Source organism: Dendrobium catenatum, unplaced genomic scaffold, assembly GCF_001605985.2.
Source record: "Dendrobium catenatum unplaced genomic scaffold, ASM160598v2 fragScaff_scaffold_621, whole genome shotgun sequence".
Classification (NCBI taxonomy): domain Eukaryota; kingdom Viridiplantae; phylum Streptophyta; class Magnoliopsida; order Asparagales; family Orchidaceae; genus Dendrobium; species Dendrobium catenatum.
In genome coordinates, this window is record NW_021319083.1 from 11,543,655 (window position 1) to 11,566,069 (window position 22,415).

The 22,415-nt window shown below is 35.6% G+C and overlaps 1 protein-coding gene across 1 annotated transcript in view; it reads right to left on the reverse strand.

The window, feature by feature from the left end:
• The window catches only part of LOC110113992 (uncharacterized protein At4g15970), a 37,180-nt gene that overhangs the window by 13,641 nt on the left and 1,124 nt on the right, over positions 1 to 22,415 (reverse strand). Inside the window, exon 2 of the mRNA XM_028695155.1 lies at positions 13,901 to 14,260. Coding sequence (XP_028550988.1) covers positions 13,901 to 14,260 — 360 coding nt within the window. The remainder of the gene's footprint in view (positions 1 to 13,900; positions 14,261 to 22,415) is intronic.

Below are 22,415 nucleotides of genomic sequence, written 5' to 3' on the forward strand. Positions count from 1 at the left end.
GATAAAAAAAAAAAAAAAAAAAAAAGGAGCTAACTCCTCTATGCTCGTCTCTCTTGCATTGCACTACTTTTCTTTCTTTTTCACTTTTTTTTTTTATTTTGATTTATTTGTCTCATTTTCTCTTTGAAGAAGTTCGGTTGGTTTGGGAGTGAACTATGTGCAGAAATTTACTGTTTTTGTGACCCATATGCAGATTTTTAATATTTCATGTGTTCTAAGCTATTTTGGGAACAAGTTATATGTAGATTTTCATCGCTTTTGTGCTCCGAACTCTTTTGAGAAAGAGATGTGTTTATGCTTATTTCAAATGACACTAGTTTGTGAGATCCCTCCAAGTCTAATGCTTTGAAGCATCATACATTCAAACTCATTATTTCCATGCAATTGTATTGTTCATTAATTGTTTTGCTTTTACTGGAATACTATTTTGATGATATACTCATCCACTTGAACTTGCTTTACAAAATTTCACATGAAAAGTTCTAGATAGTTTTGTATACACTTGTTATGCCTCACCAAGTCTAGAGAACCTTCATGTACTTTATGATTCATTCGAGTATGCGAGTCAATTTGATGCAAGGGCTGCATGCTTTATGTTGGGTGATTTTCTTCGAGCAAAACATGAAGTTTTTATTAGAAGACCTTAATGTTCTCTTGGAGTAGAATTAATTTTCTATCAAAACATGCTTTCTCTTACTTTTATTTAGCTTTGAAGTTGGTTGGAAAGCATCATGAATCTCATGTTTGTGTGACTCATATCATAATAAAAAAAAGACAACACGCTTAGCTATCAAAGTTAATATGTGATGAAACATCTATATACTTCATTCTCTACTTGATTGAGTTTTGTATGGGAAATGCTAATCAACAATTGTATTTGAAAATTCTTATATACCTTTTGTTTCAAACATAGACTTGGCATATAATTGATTTAGCCTTAGGTTGAATAATTGAAGAGTTTTCTTGCAGCATAATGAATACTTTTATATTATTGTTGTTTATGAGTTTTTTTTAGTTCCGTAGTCGCTAAATAACAATATGAATATGACATTAAGTTATGGGTAGATTATGTTAAACAATTCAAGTTTGGAATGTTATGGTTACACTTTAGCAAATTGATGTGAAATATAATAGTTTAATATCACCTATTTTCTCTTATTTCAAAGTCTTTAATAGGATTTATATAGATTTGTGTCGCAATGAGGCTCTTTTCTTATCGTTTTGGTAAAAGTCTTTGCATCAAATTTTATAGATTTGGTCGCTAACGAAGATTGTTTTGAGAGCCTTTTGGAGGTTTTTGTGAATTATTTTTGTATTGAGAGGTTTTGTGAACTTGCTTTTTGTAGGAAAAGATTCTGTTTTGCTTATGTTAAGATGGCTTAGCATTAGCTTTAGATCGATTTTATTTTAAAAGTTTTATGCGACGAATTTCATGAAGGTTTTACAACGAGAGGTTGTATACAACTTTCTTGTTGGAAAGCTTTACGGATCTACCCACTCCAAATAAAATAGAGAAGCACTTGATTGTTGTTTTTTTTTTGTCAAGGTCGTTTTGGTAGATTGCTTATGAAAAGATTTCTATGCATTGTTTCATTTTGGAGGATTTTCATAAGATATTGTTTTGGGGTAGATAAATTTTGTGAGGTAAATTTGTGTTAGGAATTTTTCTAGATCTTTTTTTTTTGGATGAAATGATTTGTCTTGCATAGGTTGTCTCCCTTTCATTAGTGTTTGCTTTTAAGATGTAAGTTTGGAAGAATGTGGTGGGTAGAAAAAGATCTAGTTTTAGTTCTAGTTTTGGGAACTTGAGCTTCCCTTGTCGTTTTGAGTTTGTTTGGAGAATGGTTCATGTAAGTGAGTTATGTAATGTATCAAGTGCTTTATTTGGAATGTGGGGACAATAAAGGGCATTGAAAATGTCTTCTTCCTTATTCGTGTCACATCAAATTGGAGGAGAAGGTTATTTTAGAGGCACACTTGGCTTCAAAGAAGTGTGCCCAACAACAACAATGCCTACATTCCTTTTATTTCTGATTTTCATTATTTTCTTTCTACTGCTTTGCTACTTATTATGGTACGTTTATCCATAGATTCTTAGGTTTAGCGATACATATACGAAAGTCCTAAGGATTAGAAAAACAAAACTCTTTTTATCCCTACAACTTTAGTGACATCTAAGGATAAAAATTAAGAACCGAGTCTTAGAAAATATAGACTTAGGGTGCATGTTTCTTATAGGATAGAGACATCAAAACTAAACTTAGCGACACGTCTTCTTAGGTTTAGCCTTTTTTTTCTTAAATCCATTAATAATCAATCAATCATTTATAACTTAACTCTTAAAATGTATTGAGAAAATATTTAATTCTTAATCAAATTATAATTAACATTTGTAATCATTAAACAGTAAGCCTGAAACATACACCTAAAATCAAATTTAATAAATCTAATAATAAACTCCTAACCAACTTAAGGTTTAAAAGTTATTGATTAAATTAGGAGATTAAATATAAACTAAAATTTATTAGGATAATTGTTTTCTAAAGATCAAATCTTAGACTAATCTTATAAAATCAATCAACAAACTCCTTAATACATAACAACCACTCCAAAGATGAAGTTTATTGGATGGACTACTCCGGGCTGCGGGGCTAAGTGTCCTAAGGAGGCCTGGTTCCTCGAGCCTGGTGGCACAACGCCACGAATAGATTTAATGGAGTGTTAAACTTTAAAATTATTTTTTTAATTGGTTTAAGTAAAACCTTGATTGATAATAAATTACTTAATTTACATTTCTTTTTAATTTATAACCAACTGACTAATCCAACAAAATTGATTGTCACTGGGTAACCCAAGCCTACGAGGCTATTAAGTTAGCCCCAAGGAGGGTGAAATAAACCTCACGGCCTCGGTGTGAAACAAAGGTAGTGATCAATCAAATCCTAAAATAAAATCTCTAAAATCAATCCTAAACTACTAATATTTAAACTTTAATTAAAACTTCTCTTTTGCCCCTTTAACAAATCAAAAATACAAGCAATTATAATTAAATCATCCTACATAGGACTTACCTAAAACTACACAGCCTACACACACCTTAGACTTGTTTGGTTAGGATATGACTTCTAGTCCTAGGTTTGGCTGATATTTTCTTTTAATGTTTAGTATTTACTACATGCACATATTATATAAATGCAATTCTTAAATTTTCTGTCATTTATATTTTTATTTACCTGCATTTCGTTTCTGAATGGCATCTACGCTTATATATATATTTCTCTGTTATCTTATTTTGCAAGGTACATTGGGGTAATTCGCTAGCTTGAAGCTTTTAAGTGGCTGCGCCACATGCTTTGCGTGGACGAGAATAACTTGCTTGCTTGGAGCTTTTAAGTGGCAGCGCCACAGTCAGGTATAACCTCTGCAACTTGTAAAGCAATTTTCTTTTAATTATATATCAAAACTGTTATACTCCACACACATATTGTTAATAGATATTCTAGCATGTTTAGGTAGCCAGCTATAGGTTAGTGCACTGACGAAGCTTTGACCCTATAGGTCAAAGCTTGCCCTCTTCTGTGAGCCCTAGAGACCATTAGGGTCATTTAGGCCTGTAGAGTAGGTCACCCAGTTGTGTCATTGGGCATCGTTGTTTTCCCACACGAAGTAGGCATCGTTAGGATTTTGGCCTGTTTCTGGTTTTGGGTATGATACCCCTCCACCTTCTGTGAGCCTTAGAGACCATTATGATCATTTAGGCCTGTAGAGTAGGCCACCCATTGTGACATTGGGCATCATTGTTTTCCCACACGAGGTGGGCATCGCTAGGATGGTTTTCTGTTATAATGTGCTGCGGGTACCTTGCCTGAAGGGTACCTCTTGTGTTTATTTATTTTTTTCTGTACTCTGGATGTCATACATTCATTTGTTTTTACACACCTTACTTTACATAGCACCTCACTTGCATGCATACATTACATTAGTAGACATAAGGGTACTCTTACTCATGTATTTGTTTCATGCATCATATATGGCGATAGGTCTATTCGTTTGCATATTGTAGAGTCCCTAATTTAAGTCTTTTGACTACAAATCCTTGATTCATTAGGATAACACCTTCCCATCTTGCATACATATAGGACGATTGGTTGTGCTTAGGATTTTAGCTGGCTTCCTTTTTCAGGCAAGGAATAAGTCCAGGACTGCATTAGTTAGGTCGTAGATGCTAGCGTTGTGTGTACAACACTACATCTTTTATAGATTTAGGATCTAAAGGTGAGGGGTACGAGTGTACCTCTATACGCCTTATTGGTGGGTAAGCTCTCCATTCTTTCAGAAGCTATAAATCCTACATATCCGCATCACACAGATGACGCCACCCCCTTCTTTCCCTCGTGTATGTGTGAGTGCGTTGTCTCTTTTCTTTTTCTCCAGTTTTCTCTTCCTCAGACCGGCCGAATGTTGACTGAACCACGTGTGATCGATTAAGCCAAATTGGGCATATCTTTCCCTTTGATTAGGAAAGCCTAGAAACTCCCTTGCACTAAACCCACCTTTGAGAAGATAATCTAACATCCCTAATCGAGAGTCTTCTTAGACCAAGGACTAAGATGTAATTAACTACGGGGACTTGCGCCCGTAGGAAATCGATCCCCACAATCAAATAAACCTCATTCGAGCTGATGTATCGAATGGGGGAAATCTCGTGAAATTTTGGGTTATGTATATTATTATCCATCGAGGTGTGTAGGTGAAAGCCGCTATCCTCCATGGCTAATCGTATATATAACTCGATCTGCTCTTCCATCGGCCTGCTTGTGTCGATTGTAAAGGTCTACGACCGTTTTTTCCTACGGGATAGTGCGATTGTACCCTTTGCATTCGAATCACATGAGCAGAATCCTTTCGGAGACCCACAGTGAATAAGAATAGGTAAAGATAAGCTCGACTCTAGCTTAACAAAAAAAATTGATAGATAAATTTGAAGTGGTAGTTGGCACGACCTGGCTTGACTCATTTATAACCCTTAGTTTAGAATTGAATCTGCAAGCAAATGTAACATTAATGGCAGACCAGTGGCATTCCCCAAGTTGATTTAAAGAGCAAGTTATAAAATACCAGATTGATAAAGTTCAGCGGCAGGAGTTTGTTCCTTTAAGTAAAAACATGAAGAAACAAACAAGCATTATGCACAAGGAACAAGAATTACTAGCACCATTAACTACTTCACAATAAAACTAATACCCATAGCTAAAAAAACACCTTCTTCCCTCATCTTGTATTAGACTTGACTTTTGACATATGTCAGGGCATGCACCTCATACGCCATAATGTGAAAAGTAAAGATGTAGCAGTACTGTATATCTCCCTGCTAAGCTATTACTCTAAAACAACTAAACTTTTTCAAACCAATCTAAAATACATAACTATAATTGCTAGGAAAGTTATTTTCGTACATGGGAAGCCAGTGCAATGTTTACGTTAGATTTTCATTTGATATTATTGTGCTACTGTGATACTATGACGTATGAAACAAACGTCATCGCCACTCTTATAGAAACAAACAACTCTATAGCAACTGCGTAGCTCATGATCATGAAACTATTGAGGACAAGCATATATAATATTAGGCTATTCATTTTATGTCTCATACTATTAAATCTCAACCTTCCCTTGGCCCTTGATCCCACAGAGGATATGTGGGAGGAGTGTGAAGTCCTAGTCGTCCCTTAATCCTTGATCCCACGGCCAACATGGGGTTTTCATGGGAGGCTAAGCTGGATCACGTCGATCCCTTCCATATTTGGCTGGTTGATTTATGAAGGATCATATTAGGGCAATTATGCATGATTTTGTAGTTATTTATTTCTTTATTAAAATATTTTGTATAGATTTATAAATAGGGATAATTTTGCGCAATAAAATTAAGCTTTTTCCCTCTCCAATTCACTGAATTTAACATGGATAAGATACTTCATTATCATTGCCAGAATTCTGAGTATTTTTTTCTTTTGTCGTGCCTTCATTGTTGGCCTTCCCTTGTTGTTACTATCATATCTATAACCAACACAGTCTGCATTGTTGTCCTACTTGATATAGCATTCATTGCTACACTTTGCCGCTGCAAGGTCTGAAGCAAATCCTCCCAAAACTTTGACCAAAAGGACTCTATGGTTTGGAAGAGCAGACCTCCAAAATATGTAACATTTCTATCGCTTAAATGGGAAGAATTACCTGAAGTGGTCTCAATTTATGAACACCAACTTGAAAGGGAAACGGAAAGGGAAGATGAATCACCTTCTTAGGGTAGGACCAAAAGAAGGAGATCTTAATTTTTGGGCATGGGATGAAGCGGACACCATTAGTTTAGTAAATGAACCAAGCATGGCTGAGCATGTGCTTGTTCATGTTTATGTTCATTTATTTGTTTCGCTCAAGAAAAACGGCGCTTAAGCATGAATCCCACTTTGCAGTCATAGTATTCCATTCCCCTTAAGTCAGATTGCACTTAACCAAATTTTCCCTGATGCTGTAATCAGGGTTTATTTAGATCTAGATCATTACTTCCCATGAGCGCAATCTCTCATAGTTAATTATCCCTCCTACCGCATTGAAGAGAACATTCAATTAAGGATGAATAATTTTTAAGTGTTTTAGTTTAAGTTGTGAGGGGAATGGAAATAGACCCTATCAAGATCCCCTGATTCCGTCGTCCCGGGTATACTGTAGGTTTCAATTTACCAATACTAGTGATCAGTGTCCAGGGAATATGATTAGTAGCCATTGATTGTCTTCTCTCATGGATCATTAGCAAACTTAAGTGGTTAAATATAGGTTTTGTTGGTTTGGGTAGGTCTTTCGGCTTCACTTGGAAGTAGCATAAACATTTGGGTAGGTCTTACAAATCCTATATTAGAAATAGCTTGTAGGTTTGAATTTTGGTCTTACAGCTTTTATTGAAAGTAGCCCGTAGGTTTAAGAAGTTGAATCTTACTGCTTTCATTGAAAGTAGCTCGTAGGTTTAAGGTTGGGTATTACTACTTTTATAAAGTAGCCCATGAGTTGAGGATTTAGGGCTAGTTTACCTCACTCAAAGGTTTCCCTCGCATGTTAATTAGGTGTGGATCTTATTGCTTATGTTAGAAGTAACCCATAGGTTTAAGAGATTAGGTTTTACTTATTTCATTGAAAGTAGACCTTAGGTTTAAAAAGGTTAGGTCTTACTGCTGTCATTGAAGGTAGCCCGTAGTTTCAATTTAAGACAGATCTTACGGCTTTGTTTATAAGTCGTCTGGTTATTTGGGTTTAGGGTTGTTTACTTAAAAGTTTTCCAAGCACGCGGGTCTTACTGCTTCACTTAAAAGTGGTTTGTATGTGGGATTTAGGGTTAGGTTAAGTTTACCTAGAGATTTCCCCTAATGCATTAACTAAAGTCGAACTTACGACCTCTATTAGAAGTTATTGGGTATTAATTTCAGGTGTTCACCGCTTCACTCAATAGACATACTCAGCGAAATAGTTATCAGTGGGGTTTACTGCTTTTATTAGAAGTGACATATTAAGCTTAGCTTAGCAGGATTTTAGCAGCAGATATATAGTTTTGCACACTTCACTGCCTCGACACCAACAAAAGTGTTTTATTTCATTGCTAGCTTTTCCTACAGTGGTACTAGCTTTACTTATAGTATTAGTTTCTCTTTTTTTAATACTAGTTTTCCTCTTTCAGTACTAGTTTTGTTTTACCACTTTAACATTAATTTTGTTAACTTATTTGCAAGTGTTCAAGACTAGCAATTGCAGGAGCTGGAGTTTGTCAGGAGCTGAAGCTTGCCAAAAGCTAGAACTGAGTTTTGCTTAGGTTTACTTAGAATTTTAGTTGTTTGAGAGCTTTAGTTGTTTTATTTTTAGAGTTTTAATTTTAGGAGTTTGGATTTTAATTGGTATGCATTGTACTTAGGTTTGTATAGTGCGAACATTATTCTCTTATTTTTTTATTAAAATTTTGAACTAATTTGCATTAATTAATTAGATTATATTTTAATTAATTAATTAATTAATATTTTTACATCAATATTTTATTAAATTTTATTAATTAAAAGGCTCTCTTGCTAAATCAATTAATAAATTGATAATTAATTAATTAGAATTTTAATTTTATTTTTCAATTAATTATACAATTTGTTTAATTGAATTTGAATTTTTAATTTCATTAATTAATTATCGAAGTCACGCTCGAAGACACGAAGTGCATTTGGAAGGTTCAAACTATAAATTGGATGACCAAATAGCTAACAAACATAACATGCTTATATTTGAATCGAGCTGCTCGATGAGACGAATCCAACGAGCCCAAGATCGCCAAATTCTGATATCATCAAGACATTTAAATTCCCAGTAAACAACCCACGATCAAGGGAATCAACATCGACCGTCCATTCAAACCACTCTTAACTTACTCTTGATTTTCCTCATATTTACTAGCCATGCAACTATTAGAAAACTATAAATAGACCCATCATTCCTAACGTAAAGGGGGAACCAAGTAAGGAAGAGAAGGAAGAAGAGAAACTAGAGTTCTCTTGCCACCAGACTCCTCGACCACCGTCAGACTTCTGTCCAGCCACCGAATAATACAGGTCTTCCACCTGGCCACTAGCTGTCGCCGGATTTCTGCCCAGCCACCGAGTGACGCCAGATTTCTTCCCGGCCACCGACTGACGCTGGACTTTTACCCGGCCATCGAGTGACTGATTTTTTCCCGGCCACCGACTGAGGCTAAACTTCTGCCCAGCCACCAACTGTCACCAGACTTCTACTCGGCCACCGAGTGACTCCGAACTTTCATCTGACCACCAACTGTCATCGAACTTCCGCCTGACCACCGATTGACACCAGACTTCCGCCCAGCCACCAACTGTCGTCGGACTTTAGCCTGACCACCGAGAAGCTCCGGACTTCCACCTGGCTTCCAATTATTATTGAACTTCCACCCAATAATGACATTTCCAACCTCCATCATCTCTGACATCCGTCACCAAACAACGGTCTTTAAGACCTCCGTCGCCAACTTATAATGGTCATTTCGACCTCCGTCGCCAGACAACGGTCTTTACGACTTCTATCGCCTGATGATTATGATCCTTCTGACCTCCATCATCATACAACAGTCTTTACGACCTCCATCGCCCGCTGACTATGGTCCTTCCAACTACCTTCACCCCATTACAATCTATCCGACCTTCGTCGCCTGTCGACTATGATCCTTCCAACCTCTGTCATCAAACAACAATCTTTATGACCTATGTAGCCCACGAACTGTCATCCTTTCGACCACCATCACCCGAATACGGTCTTTCTAACCTCTGTCGCCAGCCGACTATGGTACCGCCGACCGAACAAAACATATCAATTCTAATTATTCCAATTTACACCATGTAATGCATATTGTATGATGAACATTTGCTACATCAAACCAAGGCCTTCCCCCTAAGGAAGCACATCATTTGTAATTTGTTGCAAATACTAGTGGATTCTTTCAAACTGGGCCAAGCCCAATGGTTTTTCCCCCTTTTAGGGGTTTTCCAAGTAAAAAACTCTGGTGTCTCTTATGGACGCTACACTATTTCGTTTATCTGATTGTATGTTGGATCTTCGTACAAAGCTAAGACGTTAAATTTATATTTCTCTACAGCCGTGAATATTCAAGGACCCAACAATTATTAATATACAAACCATTTGTTCCTCCTCACTCAAGTTTCAAGAAGCTAAGAGTGCGTTCGAGTGTGTGATCGGACACAGGTAGAGAGAGCTATCTGGCATGGGATCGACAATGGGCTGGTTCATGAGAGGGAGGTAAGACCTGTGCGGCTCTTTGATTGGTGGAAGCAAGAGATGAAGCAACCAATGTGGATCGTGATTGGATTCATACGCACAGGGGGTCGCACTCGAGTTCGCCCGCTCACAGGAAAGCGGAGGTCGGGTTCTTGCTCGTGCATGGAGGCATTGGTGGATATCAGAAGATCTGTGTGCGAAATTGTAGAGAGAAGGGATTGAAAGAACGCATGATTGTGCGTGGACGGCTCAACTGAGCTGTTCATGTGGGTATCATGCTCGGTCGTTGAAGATAGACAGAACCGAGCAGGCTTTGCCTGATTCGTCTATGACAGAAGCAGGAGGTGGGGCGTCACCTTTCGTATGTGAATGAGAGCCAAAAGTCGAAGTGGAATTTGTAGATCGCAAGAACGAGAGAGTCGGTAGTCAAATTGTCAAATCAACCTCAATGCACGTAAGTCATTTTTTTGTTTCCTCGTCATTTTATATAAACTGAATTGGTATTTACTTTAGCCACAGCAAAGAGAAGTGCGAATGTCATGGGGACGTGCATGTCCACCCCATTTCTTCTTTTTTGTTCTCTTCCATTTTGTTATTCTCATTTCATATATTTTTTATTTTTAGATTTCAACATTATTATCAGCTTGTTCATGTTCGTTTGAGCTTGATTCGAGTTTTTATGTTTGTTTTTAACCTTGGTTCGTTTAAACTGATGGATATTCATGTTTTGTTTGTGTTTGGTTCGTATTTGGTTCATGTTTAATTTATTTCATGCTTATCGAGCTTTAAACAAAATGAGTCTTATCAAACTTTGTCGAGCCTACAAACAAACATGTTTGCGAACATTTCTAGCGATTATTTTGAACTACCAAACGAGCTTGTTCACGAACATATATAGTAAGTGTATTTGAGCTACTAAACGAGCATGTTCACGAACACATCTAGTGAGTGTTTTCGAACTACCAAAGGAGCCCATTCACAAATAAAAAAGTTATAATTCTACTTATAAGAAAGCTTGTTCATGAACAATTTGAACAAACAAAATTGATGATAATAAACAATCTTCCTTTAGGAAAAAAAGAAAGATAATGTAAAAAATGATCAATATATCCACAAGAAGTAATTCCATAAATATGGTTAAGCAAAAACATTAAATGAAATAAATTTAAAATTCATAACCCCTCAAGAAGTAATTTAACAAATATAATTAAGTAGAATCAAACACAACAAATTTTTTAACAGCTCTTTATCACTTACAAAAAAAGTGGAAGAAATCCATACGCAAGATCATATAATTGTGGATAAAAGCAGTTCAATTCTTTAACATAAAATGTTTGGCATCCAATATTAGGCATGATTTAAACAAGATTTAACATATATCCAACTAAACAAGATTTTGATTACTTTAAATCTTTTTGTTTTGAAAAAAATTAAAGCCTAAAATAAATAGCCAAATGATTTATGAAAACTTAGCAAGATTTTATAGTTGGTATGCTCAATAATTTTTAAGATTTAATCCTCTCAGAGATATACTAAATCTAAATTTATAAAATTTACTAAATCCTACTTTGTAGCAAGCAAAAATGTTGCATTCTTTATCCATATAAAATAACTTTTCACCCACCTATTAAATGAATAAAAAGGCCAATAGACACCAAAGAAGATAATTAAGGAAAAGAACTGTAACTTCTTATGGGCCCTATATAGGGCTGTAAACGAATCAAACCGACCCGAGATTCAACATGTTTGAGCTCGAGCTTGGCTCGATAAGATTCGAGTTTGTTTTCTCCCTATTCAAGATTGAGCTCATTTTAAAAACACCTATTCGAACTCCAGCTCGTGTTCATGTTTGAGCTTGGTTCATTTTAGGCTAGTCAAGCCTATTAACGAGTCTCTCGTTTAACAAATCGAGCCTATTAACGAGCTTCTCTCGTTTAACAAAATAAAATGACTTAATCGAGCAACTTGCCAACCCATCCTCCATCGCCTTCACGTTGTTTGCTAAACAACAAATGCTCTATACATATTTTTACTTTTATTTAGCAAAACCAAATCACTCAAAAGCGATGTGGGACAAACTTCCCACTTCTTTTTGGTTTTCTTGATGTGTTACATGGAGGAGAGAGAAGAGGGCAAGATATACAAAAACTTGATGTGTGCCATGGATCAGATGTCATTTGGATGGTTTTGTGTAGCATCGTGCATGCCAACAATCGCTTTCATCACTCGATCAAGCCGATTTTCATGCGAACGATGCTTCTCTGATAAGTTAAACGTCGAGGACATGTCGGTGCATTCCGTTTTGCAATCGGGCAATATTTTTGAGTGATTTTGTGCGCAATCGACGCATTTCAATGCTTGTCTTGAGCAGCATCAACTCAGTTAATCATGATTTATGTTGTGTTTGATGGCATCAAATTTGGCATATTAATGGTGGTTATCATCAATATGCATCCAAATCTTCTTAAACTAAGCATAAAAAAGCCTCCAAACAAGCTCAAATACACCCCAAAATAATTATAACCTGCCATCTAGCATATGAAGGTCCGAAATACTCCATAAATTGGATGCCACATATCCATCTTTATAGTGCAGCTCAACAACTTCAAGTATGACTCAATCCAAAATATGTTGTTTACACGGTACAAGCCTAATAAGTGTTGCGTAATTTGTGAATTGATTTATTTTAATGACTTGATGTGGCCTCTCTCTTTCTGCTAGCTCAAATATCTCGCCAAGTGACCTTTGTTTCACCATTAATGTTTAAATTCAATGCTAGAATGACTTTACACATGCTCTAACCATTTTTATTACAAAAGCATGTGATCTTCTTTAAAACCCACATGACACTTCCTTCGCAATATGATTCAAACTGAACTTCATAGAGTGGCTTACTCAAATAATGGCTCAATATCTTGGATTATTAAATATAATGCAAAATATCGAACAACTCTGGAATGGTCTCCTTATTTAAAGTGAGCGCTCAATTAACTAATCAAATAAATTATGAAATAGATACAAGGGATATTTGTTCCTATGCCAAATGCTTGTCTGATGTCTCAATCTTCTCATTTATTTGCATAAAATCACTTCACTAGTTCAAGAAGAACTTGGGCTTTCTATGATGAAATTTTAGCCTACTTTATACCAACCTTAAGATTTTTCTGTCTCTCTCATAGTTTTTTCTTCTTGACTCCACACTCAATTTGAAATCTCAAGATATAATATGGAACTTTTAATCATTTCATTAGGAACGAAAGCTTCAGTTTTTGGATTACAAATTTTTTATTTAACAGGATTTTTTCTTTGGAATCATTTTCTCTATGGTTATAACTATGCCTCTTCAATCACTGTCTTTGAAAAATATAAGATATATACGAGTAATTTTTCATTTAGCTCCCACTCACTGTTGAACAATTTTGATTAACAGAAATTACGCTAGAAATTTGATGATACCAGCCGCAAAATTAAGTTTATTGAGTGACATGGCTAGTTCAGCAAATACAGCATCATGCTATCTGCAACCTGAGGATAATTGCTCCAACTAATAGTTTTGTTTAAATAATCATGTATTAAAATACTACAGTGGACGAGCAACTAGCCCCCTATGAGAAGGGTTACATGTATGCTTCTTCCAAAAGTTAGCACATGAAAATGCCTTGCAGTGGTGTCAGAAGATTGATTAAACTTTAATAATATATACATTTCAATCTAAACAAGAGGAAATATGATCAAGTAAAAAGGAATTACTATGTGAGAAAGATCTCTCTAGTAAGTAATTACATTAACAAGGTAATGGCTAGCTGGTTTTTAAGATTGCAGGACATACTAAATGACTTGATCATCTAATAACCGACAACGTATAAATGAAAATTATCAAAAAAAAAAAAAGTATTTCAGTCTTTTAAGATTAATTTATTTTCCAGAATTCTCTCATAAAATATGCAAGCAGATACTATGATATTATCACCTGACGAAATGCACAACATTCAAATCTGTAATGAAGAACAACCCAGAAAATTTTTCAAAATAGAGTGCAAACACTAGGACGTGGTTTGCAAGAAAATACCGTGAAAATGAAGTTGTATCCCATTTCAAGAACTATCCTCAAGAAATCAATCCGTCTCCACATCATCTTCAAGTATCCCTCAGTCATAAAGTTTTCTTGGACCGAAAAATCAACCCCGTTGGTTGCAAGAGCAAAGCAATGAGCGTGTATGGCCCTGCACCGGAGATATGCCTTCTTGTCAAATGCAATTATCACCAAGTGGTCAAGTAGCGAACGAGTGTCGTTGCCAATCTGAAAACTTTCAAGGAATAGATCAATGATAGTGCCATTAGAAGCCCATGCAGCATTCAAAGTGGTTAAGATCACGGTATTATCTTCCATTGCAGATGCTTTCAGAACCCGAGCCAGCCTCTCCTTATCCTAACAAGTTTAATAGATTCACATTATACAATTTATTTCCATAGTTTTTGTCTACAGAATAATTTTATAAAGCCGTTGCAGGACAATCAAATGAAGACCAAGAAAGCCAATTATAAAATTACAAACAGAAAAAATTAATTAGTAATCTTCATTAATTATGTAAACATGTAATTGATTCAAGTATTTCAATAATTATGAAAGTTAATTTAAGTATATAAATGAAGCCAAATAATTGGATGCATTAAAAGAGATGTTTCATCATTTCAAAAGTGAAGAAGGTTACATATCATGAAGAAATGGTGGGGAGTTACGAATGTGATTTGGATTATAAGCTCTTGAAGAATATCTGCTTGATTGTTTCACTTTTGATTTATTATTTTTTGCATGCTTATCATAACAAATTAAAGCTATTGGCAAATGCTTGAAGATCTTGAAAATTATCTTACATGCACACTATTTAATTGCATCATTCATAATTAAGCACTACAATTTATTTATGTGCCATAATGCATCCAAATTCAGCTCCATTATCTATCTTTAAATATATATTTTTATTCCAATTATTGGAAACATAATTACAACTTCCAAATGTATGCAAGATAATGAAAAGATATGTACGCTAGCTCTTGATGAAAATGGTAGAGTATGCGTCATCCTCTCAAGCAATGCTAAAACTTGAAACATGAACCCCATCATAAACCATTCCATATTAGTTGGGGTAACACCATATCCTATCTATGAGAACTAGTTGCTATTAACCTTAGTAATTATGAAGAATCAATTTTGTGTGAAATCGTTCCAATGAATAAAATATATATCCTTCTAGGAAAGTCATTGATTTATGAAAAGAAAGTTATGTATAATAGTCTTAAGGATATATGGGTCTTTAAACATAAAATCAAGGCTATCAAGCATTTTCCTATCAATAAAGTAGAAAAATGAGCCCAACTTAAATCCCATGATTCTTATTTGCAGCAAAAACTTATCTAAACCAAAAATAGAAAATAATAAGTGATTCCTCCACCGACTTCACTGAAAGTTCCGCATTAAAAAAACAATAAATGAATCTTCAGAAGAGATTTTATTCCTGTGAAGGAGGACACACCGTGGTCTATTAAGGGTCGCATAAATACTTTGTTTACCTAACTTACCTGCTACACCACATAATGAATCAGATACTGAGCTAAATCATATTTTAGAGGCCTAAAACTAATTTTAGACACTTCTTCTGATATCCTAAGCTAGAACGTATCTTAGATATTTCTTCTTAGACCCCTATTTCGGACACTCCCTTGGACAATAATTATTCTAATGATACATTTCTTAGTGCTTTCTTTCAAGCGTTGTTTTATACATTTGCCTTCAGAAATGCACATATATATTGTGCTATTCAAATAACAATTTTGATACTCACTTTACTAAACTACATGATGATCTTGTCCTTTTGTGAAGGTTGATATAACTTTCCCACCAAAGACACATATATATTGTCATCTCAAATATTTAGCCTATTTGGAACTCACTCTTAGACTTATGGCCTTATCTAATATTGCTTGCTCCAATAATTTCGCCAAGTTGCAAAATACTATAGATGATCAATTTTTAAGACACCCTATGATGAGGACATCCGACCTTGGAGAGTTAACCAGAGGCGGGGCCGTCGATCTACGGCCACACTCACACCACTTTATTTTTTATTATCATTGTATTAGAATTATTTGTATTAATTTATTTTGTGTTATGAGTTATTATTGCATTTTTATTTATACCCTCACTTGAGGGCCTAGTCATGTGTAAGCCTGTTAGACCAATCCATTGGACTGGTCCAGCCTGTCCACGCAGGACCGGCCCAGGCGGAGAACGGGCGGAACATCTCCGCCTCTTCCGTCAGCCGCACGCACTCGATTCCTGAGAGCTCATTTTAGGACGGTTTTTGAATGGATTCTAGGAGGGAAATTGAATGTAGGGATCGTTTAGGGATTTCCTTTTGATTTGTATGCATTAAATGCTTGGTTTTCCTAGGGTTTGGGCATCTTGAATTTGGCTGAAATTGGAGATCTCTTAGATTTAGGTTTTCTTTGGGCTCTTGGCGTTGCCAGAGATTTGGGAGAGATCGATCCTCCTCTCGAATCGAGGATCAATTGTATCTTGCTATTTTATTCACCGTCTAAGTGGAATACAAGTCTTTACTTGAGTTTTCTCTTAGATTTTCCCAGACAAGTGCTGTTTTCCTGCTGTAAACAGCAGATTTCTGTTGTTTTCCTGCTGTGGACAACCATTTGGCTGCTGTTTGTTCGCCGATTTGGGTTATGTTTGCTTGCAAACTCAAGTATTACCTTAGGGTTACTTGTGAACTCAAGTATTTCCTATCAAAGCCCTAGGGGCAAGTTGGTCTTTTATTTTTCTCCATTGTATGACGCTATTTAAAAGCCACCTTCTCTTTTGAGACTAATGAAGATTATTACAAACAAATTCATGCACTTGTGTGATTTTGGAGAGCTTGAGAGTTCTTGGAGAGATTGAAGTCCCTAGGTGAGGGAATCAGATCATCCACCAGTCACAGGAAGCGTCCGGGCTCGTGGTTTCCTTCTCCTTTCTTCCTCCCCTTCTCCTTCCCCATCTACCACAAGCCGAACTACCTCCAACCCGCCAGCCAAGCACCTATCCCCTCCTCTTTCTCCCTTAAGCCACCAGCCCTACAAACCCTCTCCCTCACCCAACCGAAATCAAACCTCCCCTACAAAGTCCAATCGGCCACCCCTTCCCCACCTCCAAACCGCCAAAACCACACAAACCCTATCCCTAGCCGCTGGCCACATCTCCTTCCCCTAGCCTCCACAATTCAAATCCCTACATTGAATACCTTTCATATGTGACAAATCTTAAACTAGGAAAGTTTAATTTCATATTTCAAATCAATTTGAATTTGAAATTCTTTCCTAACTAAGATGATCTATTTTAGGAAAGTTACTTAAATCAAGACCAATTAAAATTCAAATTGGATTTGATTTAAATTACTTATTCCCTATTTGAGATTATTAATTAGGCGAGCCTTAACTCCTCTCCCCCAAGCCCACCCAAATCCCATGCATGCTGCCGGCCCTCCCCTCCTCTGAGAGCCTCAATTAATTCTCTCAATAAAGAAGATATTTTCTTTCCCTCCCCTTACTTGTAATTCAAATTTCAAAACCCTAATCCCCTCTTATTCAAATCTGAAATTCAATTTCAGATTTTGGAAGAGGCTTTCTCCTCCTAGTCTTGGCCGACCATCCGCCTCCTCTCTCTACCATTGTCCTTGGCTTGATACCTCACCTAAGGAATAAAGGAGGAAAGAAGCCACACCACCCCTTCTCCACACTTCACAAATTTCCTTGCCCATGCATGGCGGATCCTGAGCTTGACCACGGCTTTGTTTACAATGACCAAGGCCAAGTTGATATCCTCAACTTATCGTTCTTCGATATCAATCCAGAGGTTGATCAAACCGTAGAGAAATATGTAGAGAGGATCATCTTCACCCTCGCCGCCGCCATCAATGAACAACTCTCTTCCATCCAGTGGCAGATTGTTTCCAAATCTTGAGCAAAGTGACTCTCTCCTCCAAATATTTTCCTTTCTAAATCTTACCTTAACTTGTGGTCTTAGTTGATTCATAAAGGTTATGTTAACACCCTTCACTAAGCCTAGTAATTTAGAGAGTTGAGTGAGGAATCTATTTTCATAGTGACTAGTCACATTATTAACTTAGGGATTTGTCGTTGAAAATCTTTCATGTATGCTATACTTGAGTAATTAATTATTTTGTGATATTAACTTCTAGTTGTGTGACTTGACCTAAGCTAGTTTCACCCCTTTCTTGTTTTATTTAGTTCTTTAAATCACTACAAATCTTTTAGTTAATATTGCTCTCTAAATTAAAGCATGCAAAATTCTTAATTAACATCGCCTAGGCATTTAAGTCCTGCATCACCCTAAAATGGTTGAACTGATGCATTATTCGTTGCATACTTTTACATCATTATTAATACAACATTTTCATAGTCTCCATTTACATGTTTAATAACCATTCCACATAAATAATGACAAGTATATTATGGATACTTTTCAAAAACAATTATTCATGTGCATATAATAATATTGTTTATGCATCATATCACATTTATTTCCCTAATTGTACAACTAATAAATGCCTAGGATTTAATGGTTACCGTTTGAGTTTGCCTCATAACATTATTTACACTCTTTCTTCCATTATTGTTAATATTTTACCGCTTACAGGATTGAAAAAGCATTGAGATTAGACAACTAACCCACTTGTAGTAGAAATGGGTCCACTTCTACAGTAGTTTTCATTTTTAGATTTCTTAGCACCTACAGACATTATACAACATGTTATACTTATAGCTATGGACACTCCGTCACCCTTATAGAGACACGAAGTATTAACCCTTTCACTTCAAAGCAAAATTTTAACCATGTGGAGCAAACTGCATCAAGTGGAGGAGAATTAATGCAGGACAATCACTTCATGTAAGAAGGCCAATTATAAGATCACAAATATGAGAAAATTACTTTATTAATTATGTGATCATGTAATTAATGCAAGCACTTCATTAATTATGTAAGCTAGTTAATTTAAACAAATTAATTTATTTAGTAGATGACTGGAGCATCCATTAAGCAATTAATTTGAAGCATTAAAAGAGACCTTTCATCTTTTCAAATGAAGTAAGTAACAAATAATTAGAAATGGTGAGCTGCATTTCAAGAAGTACTGAATGATGCCTAGTTACAAGATCATCATTATAACCATCATCAAAGTGGTGACTTGATAAACATTCAAGAAGGATTTTTACAACAACAACAACAACATCAAGCATTTATCCCACTATGTGGGATCGGCTACATGAATCCTTTTTCTCCATTGTGTCTTGTTAAGAGTCAAATTATTATTTAGATTTAATAAAAAAATCATTTCTAATATTTTATAACCAAGTCTTTTTAAATCTACCTCCACGTTTCTTAATATAGGTCAAAATATAATATATCTACTCTCCTAACCGAGTCATCGGAAGGTTAACATTTTATATGTCCAAACCATCTAAGCCGACTCTCTCTAATCTTATCTGCCACTGGAGCTACTCCAAACTTTTCACGTATATACTCGTTTCACATTCTATCTCTAAGAGTGAAGCCACTCAACCACTTAAGCAACCTCATCTTTGCAACACTTAACTTACTTTTATGCTTCGCTTTTAATGACCAACATTTTGCACCATAAAGTATTGCAAGTCCCACCACCATTTTATAGAATTTTTCCTTAAGTTTGAGGGATACTTTTCTGTCACACAAAAAGCCCAATGCATTCCTCCACTGTAACCATCCAACTTGAATTATACTAATAATATCATCATCTACTTCACCATCACTTTGAAAATGGACTCGAGATATCTAAAACGTGTGCACTTATTAATGACTTGGTCGCCCAAAGCTATAATCTCCCCACTAGATCTAATACTACTAAAATTACATTCCATGTATTCGGTTTTAGATCTACTCAAACAAAAACCTTTAGACTCTAAGGCTGACCTCCATAATTCAAGTTTTCCTTCAACTCCCTCTCTAGTCTTATCAATAAGAAGAATATCATCATTAATACACCAGCGTAAGAACATCCATGACTAAAGCAAAAATATATGGGCTTAAAGCTGATCCTTGATGTAATCCAACCAAAATAGGAAAATACTTGGTCCAACTACCTTGTGTTTGAACACAAGTAACAAATCCTTCATACATATCCTTAATGATTTGAATATAAGCATTATTAACTCTTTTCTTTTCTAGAACTCTCCAAATCACTTCTCTTAGAACTTTATCATATGTTTTCTATAAATCACTAAATATCATATGTGGATCCTCCTTATTCTCTCTATACCTCTGTTATTCTCTCTATGCTTCTCCATCAAACCTCTCAATAAATGTATAGCTTCCATAGTAGCCCCATCTGGCATGAATACAAATTGATTTTAAGATACATTAGTAACCTATGTTCAATAACTCTCTCTCATAGTTTATGTATGACACATCAACTTAATTCCTCAATAATTCGCACACTCTTGTGCATCACTTTTATTCTTAAAATTAAGAATCAACACACTATTCTCCACTCATCTGACATCTTTTTAGTATTTAAAATAATATTGAAAATTTTTGTAAACCAATAAATTCTTTTATCTCCCAAGCATTTCCATACCTCCAACAGCTTTTTTACATCTCATTTTCTTTAAAGCCTCTCTAACCTTGATTTTACTAATACGACGATAAAAAAATAAATCTTTATTTTCATTGAGGGTGCTAAAACCATTGAATTCAATCTTATTCTCATAATCTTCATTAAAAAACTTATCAAAATATCTCATCCATTTTTGTTGAATATCATCTTTTAATAAAAACACTTTTTTATTATCATCTTTAATACATTTCATTTGAATTTGATTATATTTGTGTTGGGTTATTTTTGGGGTGGAGACAAACTTGACCCAAATGGACACCCCTACATGCAATATTGACCTTCCTTCACACATCCCTATAACACCTTCGACTTTCCGGCGCAAAGTTCAAGTGGAGGAGAATTGACGCATGACAATCAAATGAAAGTCCAAACAGGTCAATTATAAGAGAACAAATAGAAGGAAATTAAGTAACATATTTCATTAATAGAAAACAACCATGTAATTAATGCAACTACTTCATTAATTAAGTACGCTAATTAAAATTAAAGTAAGATAGTTCATTTAGGTATTTAGTAAATGCTTGGGATTCGTGCCCAGAATTAATTTCGAAAGTTTTCTCTTCAATTTTGCCTTGAGATTCGTGCCCGATCAAGATAATTTTTTGATGATATATCACTGATAATCTGATTTCAACATATAAATATACAACTTTTACTATAGCCTCCTAGTTCTGCATCAGTAAAACAGTCTCATAGTTTTTTACCAACTCCCACAATATATCATGTGATATATGAGACTTAAGCATGCTTTATAGAATTGGGTGTTGGGACAAACAAAGGAGGCAATTTTCTATGTAACACTTAAATTTTGGTTATAGTACTAACACCACTTAACTCCATTCATTAAATTCTCAATAATTTGATCGCAACAGGCACAAAGTATATAAGCTTGTTGATTCAATTTATTTTCCTGGGAATTAGGTTTGTATATACATTGATTTGAGTGGCATGGGTGTAAATCTCCCAAAAAAAATCCCAATTTATTGTGGGAGATTAGGAATGAAGTAGTGCCTTAGTTTAATCCAATGTCCTGTTATTCAAAAACGTCACGTGGATACAAGATTAATAGGGGCAAAATCCCACAAGCTGCCGCAGGCATATGATGATGGGAAAATTATTGGATTTGGACACCGGACGACATCCGGAGGCCAATGAAAAAACACCACATCACTCCCTACTCGGTACTAAGCTCTATATGAGCTCGGTACTGCTCGGTACTGTGAAGTACCGAATTCTGTACTTCACAATACCGAGTTCAGTATTACAGTACCACAGTACCGAACAGTAAGCTGTGTCCGGTGTCCGAACCCAATAATCTCTCATGATGAAGGGCTATTAACCGCTGTGCATGAGGCTACTGTGGTCCACACACTATGATGCCCTACTAATTTGTAGCTGCTTTTCCATAATTATTAGGCATATAAATAAGCCGAGGCCTAAAGGAAACAAGTGATTAATTACCTCAATTCGACACAATATTCGGTGAAATCAATTGTAGGGTCCACAAAACCAATATACGCTAACAAACACTTTAATGAAGCGCCATCGAAGGATCTACGGTTCAGTAATTGAAGAAAAATTATTGAAAAAATTTATATTTCAAAACTAGTTGAGCTGCATATTAATTTACTGTGTAATAAAATCACAGAGCATAGAATGAAGAAGAAGGGAAGAAGACATGAACGATGTGGGAAGGAAGAAAAGCGTTTCCATCATTAAATTTCTATTTGTCAAAGCAGCTGTAATTCATTTCTTTATATAAAGGATAATCTGTACACAGGTACAGAGATGGTTAGACAAGTAATGATTTATTATGCAGGGACGGCATAGATGACCTAGGAGGTTTTTCATTAACGTTCGAGA